The sequence below is a fragment of the Mandrillus leucophaeus genome, unplaced genomic scaffold (assembly GCF_000951045.1).
Source record: "Mandrillus leucophaeus isolate KB7577 unplaced genomic scaffold, Mleu.le_1.0 Scaffold88, whole genome shotgun sequence".
Lineage (NCBI taxonomy): Eukaryota > Metazoa > Chordata > Mammalia > Primates > Cercopithecidae > Mandrillus > Mandrillus leucophaeus.
This window is the reverse complement of record NW_012109585.1, coordinates 5,559,220-5,569,966: the sequence shown is the minus strand read 5'-3', so window position 1 is coordinate 5,569,966 and position 10,747 is coordinate 5,559,220. Positions and strand designations below refer to the sequence as shown.

The window sequence follows — 10,747 nt, the reverse complement described above, 5'->3', positions numbered from 1 at the left end:
CGGGAGGTGGGGGTTGCAGTGAGCTGAGATCGTGCCACTGCATTCCAGCCTGGGCGACAGAGACTCCAACTAAAAAAAAAAAAAAAAAAGCTCTGAATAACATTTCTCCAAAGAAGATACACAAATGGTCAGTAAACACATGAAGAAATACCCATCATCATCAATTATTAGGGAAATGCAAATCAAAACCACAATGAAGCTACTCTGCCTATGGAGTAACTATTCTTTTACTTTCTAAAAGTAACAAAATAAAAAAACAACCACACACACAATGAGATGCCATTTCATGGCCATTAGGATGGCTAATATATATACTTAAAAAGCAAATAAGATTACAAGTGCTGGCTATGAGGTAGAGTAATTAGGATACTTGTAATTTACTGGTAGAAATGTAAAATGCCACAGCCACAAAGAATTACCATGTGATCCCGCAGTTCCATTTCTAAGATTAGATCTAAATGAACTGAAAGAGATTCTAACAGATATTTGTAAACCAATGTTCACAGCAGCATTATTCACAATAGCTAAAAGGTAGAAACAATTCAAGTGTCCATTGATAGATGAATAACAAAGTGTGGTATGAATACAACAGATTATTCAGACTTAATGAAGAATGAAATTCTGATATATGCTACAACATGAATGAGCCTTGAAAACATTATGCTAAGTGAAGTCAGACACAAAAGGACAAATACTGAATGATTCACTTATAGGAAGTACCTAGAACAAGCAAATTTGTAGAGATATAATAGAATAGTGGTTACTAGGAGAAAGAAATGAGGATTTTTTAATTAATTTATTTATTTTGAGACGGAGTCTAGCTCTGTCGCCCAGGCTGGAGTGCAGTGGCGCGATCTCAGCTCATCGCAAGCTCCGCCTCCCGGGTTCATGCCATTCTCCTGCCTCAGCCTCCTGAGTAGCTGGGACTACAGGCTCATACCACCATACCCAGCTAATCTTTGTATTTTTTGTGGAGACAGAGTTTTGCAATGTTGCCCAGGCTGAGAATTTTTTTTTTTTTTTATGGGTAACATTGCAAAACCCTTTCTGTTGCCCAGGTTGGGATTTTTTTTTTTTTTTTTAACTCTACATGGGTAGAGTTTCAGATTGGAATGATGAAAAAGTTCGAGATAGTAGTGATGGTTGGAAATCAATGTGAATGTACTTAATGCCGCTGATTTGTATACTCAAAACTAGTTAAGATAGTGGCCAGGCGCAGTGGCTCATGCCTGTAATCCCAGCACTTTGGGAGACCAAGGCGGGCAGACCACTAGGTCAGGAGATTGAGACCATTGTGGCTAACACGGTGAAACCCTGTCTCTACTAAAAATACAAAAAATAAGCCGGGCGTAGTGGCTGGCACCTGTAGTCCCAGCTACTCGGGAGGCTGAGGCAGGAGAATGGCGTGAACCCGGGAGGCGGAGCTTGCAGTGAGCTGAGATCGCGCCACTGCACTCCAGCCTGGGCGACAGAGCAAGACTCTGTCTCAAAAAAAAAAAAAAAAAAAAAAGTTAAGATACTAAAATGTTGTTATATATATTTTACAATAAAATAACAAAAGGGCAACCCACAGAATCAGAAAATATTTGAAAATGTGTAAGAAACTTATATCTAGAATATATAACTCTTACAACTCAATAAACATATAACAATTAGAAAATGGGCAAAGGATCTTAATAGACTTTTTTTTTTTCTTTTTATGAGACAGAGTCTCGCTCTATTGCCAGGCTGGAGTGCAATGGCACAATCTGGGCTCACTGCAACCTCTGCCTCCCGGGTTCAAGTGATTCACCTGCCTCAGCCACCCAAGTAGCTGGGACTACAGGCATGTGCCACCATGCCCAGATCATTTTTTTTATTTTTAGCAGAGATGGTGTTTCACCATGTTGGCCAGAATGGTCTCGAACTCCAGACCTCGTGATCTGCCCATCTCGGCCTCCCAAAGTGCTGGGATTACAGGCATGAGCCACCACACCCAGCCTTAATAGACATTCTTTAAAAAAGATATGCAAATGGCTAATAAGCAAATGAAGAGATGCTCAACATCATTAGTTATCAAGAGAATGCAAATCAAAACCACAATGAGATACCATTTCACACTTACTTGGATAGCTAGAATAAAAGAGTAAGTTCATTACACAGTGTATGCTTATACCAAAATATCACACGTACCCTATAAATATGTACAACTATTACATACCCATAGAAAATAAAAATAAAAACATCCCCCAAAAGTCAGATGAGTGTTTAAAGGATGCTGAGAAATCAGAACCCTCATGCATTGCTGGTGGGAATGTAAAATGGTACAGTTGGTTTGCAAAACAGTCTAGCAGTTCCTCAAATGACTAAATGTAGAGTTACCTTATGACCTAGCAATTCCACTCTTAGGTATGTACCCCAAAGAAATAAAACTTCTACATGAATTTTATCAGCATTATTTGTAAGAGCTAAAAAATGGAAACAGCCCAAATGTCCACCGACAAATGGATAAACAAAATTTGGTATAGCCATATAATGAAATACAGTCACTAGAAAAAAGTACTGATATATGCTACAACACAGATGAACCTTGAAAACATGCTAAGTGAAAGGAGCCAGTCTATTGTATGATTCCATTCATATGAAAGTCCTGAATCAGAAACCTATGAACAAGTTCGTAGTTGCTGAGGGCTGGGAGAGGGGCAGGATGGGAGACAGGGGAGTAATAGCTGAAGTGTATAGAGTTTCTTTTTGAGGTGATGAACATGTTCTAAAATTGACGCTGGTGATGGTGTCCTATGTTTATAAATATACTATAAACCAATGTACACTTTAAATGGGTAAATCATATGGTATGTGCATATTTAATGAAGCTAAAAATAGCATCCAAAAAAGATCATTGACAAGAATGAAAGTACTTATTACACCTAGGAGTTACTTTTCGTTTATACATCAAGGTTTTAGAAACTCAAAACACAAAATCACAATATCAACCCTACCTCTGTGCCTCCAGGACTCTCTCAAAATAGATATATTGAAAACCTACATAAAAACGCTAGCATCCACACAAGACCCAGTCAGTACCATAACCAGTCACCACTGCAAGCTTAGTAGGAACAGTTCTAAATTGAGCTGGAAAAAAAACCTGTGGGGGTGGAGTGGAGGGAGCTAAGCAAATCAGCAAAAACCAAACAAACAAAAAACCTTCCCTGGCTTCCTTTCATAAGGTCAGAGGTTTTAAATATATAAAGAAAAAAATATACTTACAAAGTCTTTTACACAGATTTTCTTGGAAAAACATGCAAGGCAATTTCCATGAGGGGGGCAAATGTTATATTGTTCTATGTGACTCGATTGATTTATATATGCTAGTTAACAAGGAGAATTAGTATACTGTTCACCAATCACACTAAAGCAACAGAAATGGGTTATACTGCCTACTCTCTAGTCCTAGTGAGTCTCAACTTCATGAGAATTTTGGTGACATTAGCCTCCCTTTCACCCTGAAAAAGAATCAAAAGTCGAGCTCTGGCCAGCTTTTAGACACTTCCTCTCTCCCACAAATGATCACTTAAAAGCAATCTTTAATGAAACACACACAAAATTTATGCCATTGACAGAAATTTATTCTTCCATTAAGACTACAGCAATCTGAATTGCCAATTTATAGCTGCAAGTCCATCCAGGATGTATGCTAATTAAGGATGTTTCTCTATCAAGAATAAGACTCCTATGAAAAGAAAGAAATCGCTCAAGGAAAAAAATGTAAAGTTCTCCACAATAATTATATTTCATTTAAATTTGGAAATTAAAAAAAGGCTCTGTAGCAACAATTGATGTTATCCCTTTATCCTGATAGATGCCATAGAAGGTACTAATCTACACAGGTTCCTCTTTACACAACATATGCTGCATTTAGACACTTAATATATGAAGCTTTCTCTTGAAGGCACACATAGGCACACAGTAGTTACTGTGCCAAATAGGCTCAAGGTTTTAAGAGGACCATTTGTTAACGACAGGTGCACTTTGTAGCTATCATATCTTCATACTCTTTATAGGCAATTGAGCCATCGGGCTCAATGGTCAAAACACTCAAGGGGCTGTATTTGGCAGGTACACATGACGGTCTTGGCACTGAGGAGTCCAGCTTCTCGTAGATGATGTTCTGTACCATGGTGTGAACTGGAGAGCCATATCGATGTCCAACTGCTCTTGGACAGTCCCCTTTACAGTATCGAGGGTTGTACCTGTGCGGAGCCACAATCCAGTTGTCCCACTTCAGCTGACTAAAGCTAAGTCTAAAGTCATGAAGCTCACACTCATTTTGGGGAAAAAGAAACTGTTTGAAGTATTCACTCAGATTGAAGGAAGCTGGGACCAAGGGCTTCTTCAATTCAGAACTGACAGTTTCCTGACCTCTGCGGTGACGGTGATGGGAAGATCTCCCATCCTCAGCAGCATCTTCTCCCACAGGATAGGCAGACAGACTTCTCTCCTGGTCAGGACCCTGGGAAGGCCTCTTTTTATAGTAAAGGGAATACCACCTGTGATAAGCCTGAGCACTTGTGTCATTCAAATATAAGATCAGTGACGGGGGAACCAGAAGAGTCATGTTAAACAAACCATTCTGTGCTGAAGGATGCTCCAGCTGGTCTTTCATGCATGTAAAATTTATAGACATATGAATACTTCTCTTGTTGGAGGCCACTAAAGGTTGAAGGAGGCTGGTCACATCAATCTCAATCCATTTGTGTTTCTTTCCAAATTCAAACTGTGAGTTAAAGGTAAATGAGTACGGAGCTCTGTGGGGAGTCTTGCTAGAAAACTTTGGCTCCTTTATCATTAGGTTGCACACACATTTGACAGCAGAGGAAAAAGAAACTGAGTTGTTGATAGTGTACAACAAGACTGACTTGAGTAAGTGTTCAACGGTAGTAATGCGATCCAGGTTAAATAACAGGTCCACTGATGGAAGGATTCCTAAGAAGAAAAATAATCTACCAGTAGTGCTTGAATATGAGTCAACATAACAGGTAGTCAAGTCAAAGAAATAGTACTTCGTAATATGCTATGCTTTCTCCCTTCTCTTTTCCCCCACTTTCTCAAGCCTCAAAAAAAAAATGGGGGTTAATACAGAAAAGGCAGGCAATTGGTACCATTACTAATTCCTAGCAACCATACTGGACATTTTATCTCCAGAAAGTCAGATTTGATGGTGAATTAAAGTAACAGGGAAGCACTACATTCTGAAGTTTCTTTTTTTTGAGATAGGGTCTCACTGTTACCCAGGCTGGAATGCAGTGGCACCATCATGGCTCACTGCAGCCTCAATCTCCCAGGACCAACTGATCCTCTCACCTTAGCCTCCCAGGTAGCTGGGACTACAGGCATGAGCCACCACGCCCAGCTAATTTTTTGTTTTTGTAGAGACAAGGTCTCGCTATATTGCCCAGGCTAGTCTCGAACTTCTGGGCTCAGGCGATCCTCTCACCTCAACCTCCTAAAGTGCTGGGATCACAGGCATGAGCCACTGTGCTCAGCCTGAAGCTTCATTCTGAGCAATTTGCTCCAAACACAGAAGCAGCTGATAAGGAAAGTAGTATTTTTCTCTTGGATAGTCTCTAGAGGGAAAACCATAATAAAAACACTTATCAGACTTATTAAGATGACATTCTAAGCCCTAGTGAAGAAAGTCAATTTAAAACAATGTAATTGTCCTAGTTAATTTAGAACACTTGAGAGGAAAAACGGATGCTCTAAAACCACTGCATTAAAATATGATATTAAGGAAGGAGAAAGGGTTTTAAGCAGATACAACTACCCTGTTGAGTTAGAATGGTTTTAAATCAAGAGCTAGTAGATAGAATTATTTATTTATTTTTTAAGATGAAGCCTCACTCTGTCACCAGGCTGGAGTGCAGTGGTGCAATCTCGGCTAACTGCAACTTCTGCCTCCCTGGTTCAAGCGATTCTCCTGCCTCAGCCTCCCGAGTAGCTGGGACTACAGGCATGCGCCACCACACCCAGCCAATTTTTGTATTTTTAGTAGAGATGGGGTTTCACTACGTTATAATTTTTTAAAGCACCACACCCAACTGCTGAGTGAAACTGTGGACTGATACTTTGTTCTTGTAAGCACTGACTCTTCCAAATGGGAACTTTAAGCTTTTCTCTCACAGAAAGTAACAAACGAGAAAAATACCCTATTTAACATGTCACACCAATAGCTGTAAGAGAAGTTTAAGGCCCATTCCTGGGCCAAAAGCTTGGTGGACTAGAAAGAGATGCTAACATTCTCTAGCAGCACTTCCCCTCAGCCCTGAAAGCCATTAAGTCTCTGGTGTTGCTTTAAAATTCCATCATATTAGCCCACCTTAACCAATGAGAGCATTAGGAAGAAACAATAAGCTCAAGTCCCAAATTTGTTTCAACTGGATATTGAGTTTTATGCAAAATAAAATGCAATTCAAGGAACTAGGCTCAGCTCTTTTCTGTAATTGAAATGCAGAAGTGTCTATCATCTTCCCTCCACCCAGTTAACCAATCTGCTCTTACATACCTGTTACCTGGTCTCCAGGAACCTGCTTGTGCTGGGTACAGGGGGTGAAGAGCCGAACAGTGTTGTAGAGGTGACTTCTATTGGATTTAGGAATCCCTTCCTTGGTAGCGTATGTCTTATAGAGATTCTTCATGTAGTGCAAAGCTCTGGAGTCTGGTTGCAGCCTAGGTGCCCCACCTCGCCCAACAGATAGAACTTTGAAAAGCGGGGGAAGGAGGCCAGCTCTGTCTCTCTCATCTATAGGCTGCAGCAAGGACCAAGGTGTAGCCCCAGATTCCAACTCAGCACTAGCAGCAATCTGAGCATCTCCCCCAGAAGCCTGAGAACCAAGGTTAACAGGAAAACACAGCCAGGCAAAGCAGTAAAACCAAAGGAGAAATTTGTTGGGAAGCGCCATGGCCTGGGAGAACTAGTGAGGAACATATTTCTCCATGCCAGTCCTCTTCCTAAAAGCCAGGAAGAGCCTAGCTTAGTCTTTTAAATAAATTTCAGGTGTGTGGGTGGACTAGGGTTGCTTCTGTAATCAGGCCTCAAGTATGCCTAGCTGAAGATGATTTTTATCAGCTGTATATCGAGCAGCTGATAACACCTTATTTAGCCAATTAGTTCATTAGAGACAGATTTATTTGGTTATTTAGCTTTCCTCTCTTTTCCCCTGGCATTTCTTAAAACCTGTTATTGTTATACTACCGGACTAGCTATGTAGCTGAAAGTCTAAGATAAATTGAGGAATTATCTTAAATAAAATCTCTCATTTTTAAAGAAATTTGGATTAAGACGTTTGCAAGGTGCCTGCTGAAACTTCTGAGGCATGTGGAAAAGCTAACCAATTATTCATGATGATACTCAGATCTGTTGGTATGCAACTTATGGTATTAGGTTACTCTTCCTCTCAATTTATCCTCACAGCCCCTTCCACTTCCAGGTGTTTACAATATGTAATTATTCGCTGCATGTTAATTTGAGGGGTGAGAAAGTCACAACTGGCATAGAAGTTCCAGAGAGCAGAAAACCGTTAGGTTTCTCAGTCCTTCCAGGTGGCTGGGTACAGAATATGTACTTGGAGTACTGGAATTTTATTTGCAATGTTCTTAAAAGAGGACATCGCCTTTAACCTTGACTTAATTTTAAATATAACAACTTGATGTCCTTACTGTGGTCTGCACACTCATCTATACATACTTTGATTGAAAGGTTTTCGGATGTTTGCAGATGCTATAAAATAAATGAATGTTTTTTTATTATTATTATTCACCCAAATGGTCGTAGAATTCGCTACAATATTTCTGTCCTTACCTGTAATTCTGTTCTTGCCTTGGAGCTGAGACCAGCCTAGGCATTATGGTTTTAAAAAATGAGGCAAAGGAGCACCATGAAAAGCTGAAATGAGGGGATATCCAGCGCCACCCCGAAGAAGACTATGCTGGAAGAAAGTCAACCCACATAGTACAAGATACAAAGCCAGTTTGTCAGTACGTATATGAGAAAACTAAGGTATGTCTGCAAAATACAAGTTGACTGCCTGCCGAGCCTCCGTGGGCCGTAAGCAGTGTTATAAAACACACCCAGCTGCTGAATGAGAGCTTAGTCCTCGATTAAACATGGCCAGCAATTCCATTAACAACACTGACAGACGCCTCATGGCAAGCTGTACAGGACACCAGCATCATCAAGCAGAATGCACTTCAGGGAAAACACAGTAAGGCCTCTCACCCGACGTTCCTTGCTTCTCACGTGGGGAGAGGAAAGAACTGGGGCATCGTGATACCCCCCACCCCACGCAAACCATCTGGGGAGGACGCTGGCTGCTGTCGAGGCGGCCTCAGCATTCATCAGTTGACGATTATTTGATTATTTTTGTGGCTGAATTTGAGGAAACGTTTGTATTATCTCTTGGGAACGTTTATAGCCTGCCAGTGGACTCTAAAACAGAGGTTACCAAGAGAAGCCTTAGATGTGTGTCCCTGATTGTGGTGCTGGGGTCGCTGATGGCTTGAAAATAACAAGAGCCCCCTTTGAGTTACTGGCCAAGGCTAAATAAAACCTCGTGCTCCTTTGCTGTGGGGCGGTCCGGTCTCGGGGCTCAGAGGCGCTCTGTCCACAGCTGGGAGAACTCGCAGGCCCCAAGCTCCTGGCCAGCGCGGGCCCCGAGGTCGGCAGACCCCTTGCTCGTCACCTCGTTGTTCCCTCACCCGCCTCCCGCATTCGGCCGCTTCCTGACTGGGATTCCACAGGAAGGCCGAGGGCTGAGGAGAAGTGTGAGCGCCTCCGCCTGTCCACTGTCCCCCAAAGTCAGTTCAATCCCCGACGTCCTCCGCTAGGTTCCACCCCACCGGCCTCGGCGGGGCCTCCAAGGCACCGCCCACCTACGGGTCACCCAGTCAGGCCACTTCTTTCTGGGACAAAGGCATCACCCCTTAGAGACAGCAGGAAAATGGTATCTCCCGGAAGTTACCTCACGACCTCCAAGCGCCGCTTCCAATCTTGCCGGAAGTGACGAAAGAGTCAACCGGCTCGGTGACTGCGGAGGGCGAGGTAACACCTGTGCGTGAGTGGGAGGCTGGTTGTGCAGTGTTGGTGGACCCTGAGAGGCTATGGGCGCCCCGCTGGGCTGGGGTAGGATAAGGAGTCCAGGGGCAGGAGTCTGGGGTTGGGGACGGACCGCCGCGGGGACTGCGGCGCTTTGCGAAAGCGAGCCAAGCTCCTGTCCGCTCTCGGTCCTGCAGGGCCGTTGCCACGATGGGCCGCGAGTTTGGGAATCTGACGCGGATTCGGCATGTGATCACCTACAGCTTGTCACCTTTCGAGCAGCGCGCCGTGCCGCACGTTTTCAGTAAAGGAGTCCCCAACATGCTGCGCCGCGTTCGGGAGTCTTTCTTTCGCATGGTGCCGCGTGAGTGCCCTGGGCCTGTGGGAGCGGGAGGCTGAACCCCAGCAGCAGCAGCAGTCCCTGCGTCTCCCCTCTGAGCGCTGGCGGCCGGGCAGGCGCTCTGTAACTTGCCGTACACACCTTTCTCGTTGAATATTCCTGACCGCCCTTGAGCTGGTCATATTATCCTCCCGATCTTACACGGGGAAAACTGAGTTACAGAACTGAAATGACTGGCCCAAGGTCACTCGGGTGATTCCAGCGTGTTCCTCTGAGGTCATCTTTATCGAGTTCTTACCAGTGGTGAAATGCTTTGAATTAAACGTGCAGCAGATAGTGATGATAGTTGCACGGCCTTGGATATGCTAAGAACTACTTAAGTGTATACTTTAAAGAATACAACAGGACTGAGACCTTTTTTTTTCTTCTATATGTCTTATATATGTGCTCTGTTTACTCTCTTAATTTTTAAAGAATTTGTAGTGTTTTATCTTATCTACAAATGGGGGACTGAAGAGGTCGAGAAATCCAAGAGGAAGAATCCAGCTGCCTATGAAAATGACAAATGAGCAATGCATCCGGATGACGGTTCCCTGTCTCTGAAAGACCTTTTTCTGGAAGAGGAGTCTGCATTGTAGTGTCTCAAAGACACAATAAACTTCCTATGGTCTGCCCTGTTGTGATTTTACATTTTTGTGAGTAGAATCCTGTGTGACCACTAAATATTCAAGTTAATGAAGCGCGCCTCCTCAGCATGAGTCTTTAAGTTTTGCCTGGTCTTGGATTTTGGTGAAAGAGCAGAGCTCGCCCTTTGTTCCATAATCTACAAGAAAGTAGCTGCAGCTACTCCTGCAGCTAACCATTTGTGGGTGACATGGGCTATGGGGAGTGCTGGTTCTTGGCCCTCTGCTCCCATAACAACAATAAAGTCTAGTAACTATATTGTAATTAGTATGTGTCAGGTACACTTTTATTTTTTGAGATGGAGTCTTGCTGTGTCACCCAGGCTGGAGTGCAGTGGTGCGATCTCGGCTCACTGCCATCTCTGCCCCCTGGGTTCAAACGATTCTCCTGCCCCACCCTCAGAGTAGCTGGGATTACAGGTGCAAGACACCACACCCGGCTAATTTTTTGTATTTTTTGTAGAGACAGGGTTTCACCATGTTGGCCAGGCTGGTCTAGAACTCCTGACCTCAGGTGATCTGCCCACCTCCGCCTCCCAAAGTGCTGGGATTACAGGCATGAGCCATGGCACTCCAGGCCTCAAATACTCTTCTTAGCTACACAAATGAACTGTTAAACTTCACAAGCACCTTTAACGTATCCTCATCTGGCAG

At 43.3% G+C, this 10,747-nt stretch overlaps 2 protein-coding genes across 7 annotated transcripts; one reads left to right on the top strand and one right to left on the bottom strand.

The window, feature by feature from the left end:
- Positions 1 to 3,587: 3,587 nt before the first annotated feature.
- Positions 3,588 to 9,283, bottom strand: GDF9 (growth differentiation factor 9). Of its 5 annotated transcripts, none has more exons than XM_011969250.1 (4): positions 8,997 to 9,277; positions 7,838 to 7,873; positions 6,542 to 6,785; positions 3,588 to 4,962 (listed from the first exon to the last, which is right to left on the bottom strand). In XM_011969250.1, the coding sequence occupies exons 3-4, from the start codon at positions 6,672 to 6,674 to the stop codon at positions 3,992 to 3,994; spliced, it is 1,104 nt and encodes a 367-aa protein (XP_011824640.1). In that variant the 5' UTR covers positions 6,675 to 6,785; positions 7,838 to 7,873; positions 8,997 to 9,277; the 3' UTR covers positions 3,588 to 3,991. The 5 variants fall into 5 exon arrangements, with proteins under 5 accessions (XP_011824640.1, XP_011824641.1, XP_011824639.1 ...); XM_011969251.1 differs by lacking the exon at positions 8,997 to 9,277 and adding an exon at positions 8,912 to 8,977; XM_011969249.1 differs by lacking the exon at positions 8,997 to 9,277 and adding an exon at positions 8,586 to 8,954.
- On the top strand, positions 8,961 to 10,083 carry LOC105531338 (cytochrome b-c1 complex subunit 8). Of its 2 annotated transcripts, none has more exons than XM_011969253.1 (3): positions 8,961 to 9,085; positions 9,268 to 9,434; positions 9,885 to 10,083. In XM_011969253.1, the coding sequence occupies exons 2-3, from the start codon at positions 9,281 to 9,283 to the stop codon at positions 9,977 to 9,979; spliced, it is 249 nt and encodes an 82-aa protein (XP_011824643.1). In that variant the 5' UTR covers positions 8,961 to 9,085; positions 9,268 to 9,280; the 3' UTR covers positions 9,980 to 10,083. The 2 variants fall into 2 exon arrangements, with proteins under 2 accessions (XP_011824643.1, XP_011824644.1); XM_011969254.1 differs by having other exon boundaries at positions 9,035 to 9,089.
- The last annotated feature ends 664 nt before the right edge of the window (positions 10,084 to 10,747 follow it).

Bases quoted from the DNA above. Each gene is read 5' to 3' on its own strand.
- GDF9 (XM_011969248.1), bottom strand. From the start codon at position 6,938: ATGGCGCTTCCCAACAAATTTCTCCTTTGGTTTTACTGCTTTGCCTGG. The intron at 4,963-6,541 runs GTATGTAAGAGC...TTTTCTTCTTAG, and splicing joins TCCTGGAGACCAGGTAACAG to GAATCCTTCCATCAGTGGAC.
- LOC105531338 (XM_011969253.1), top strand. From the start codon at position 9,281: ATGGGCCGCGAGTTTGGGAATCTGACGCGGATTCGGCATGTGATCACC. The intron at 9,435-9,884 runs GTGAGTGCCCTG...TAATTTTTAAAG, and splicing joins TTTCTTTCGCATGGTGCCGC to AATTTGTAGTGTTTTATCTT.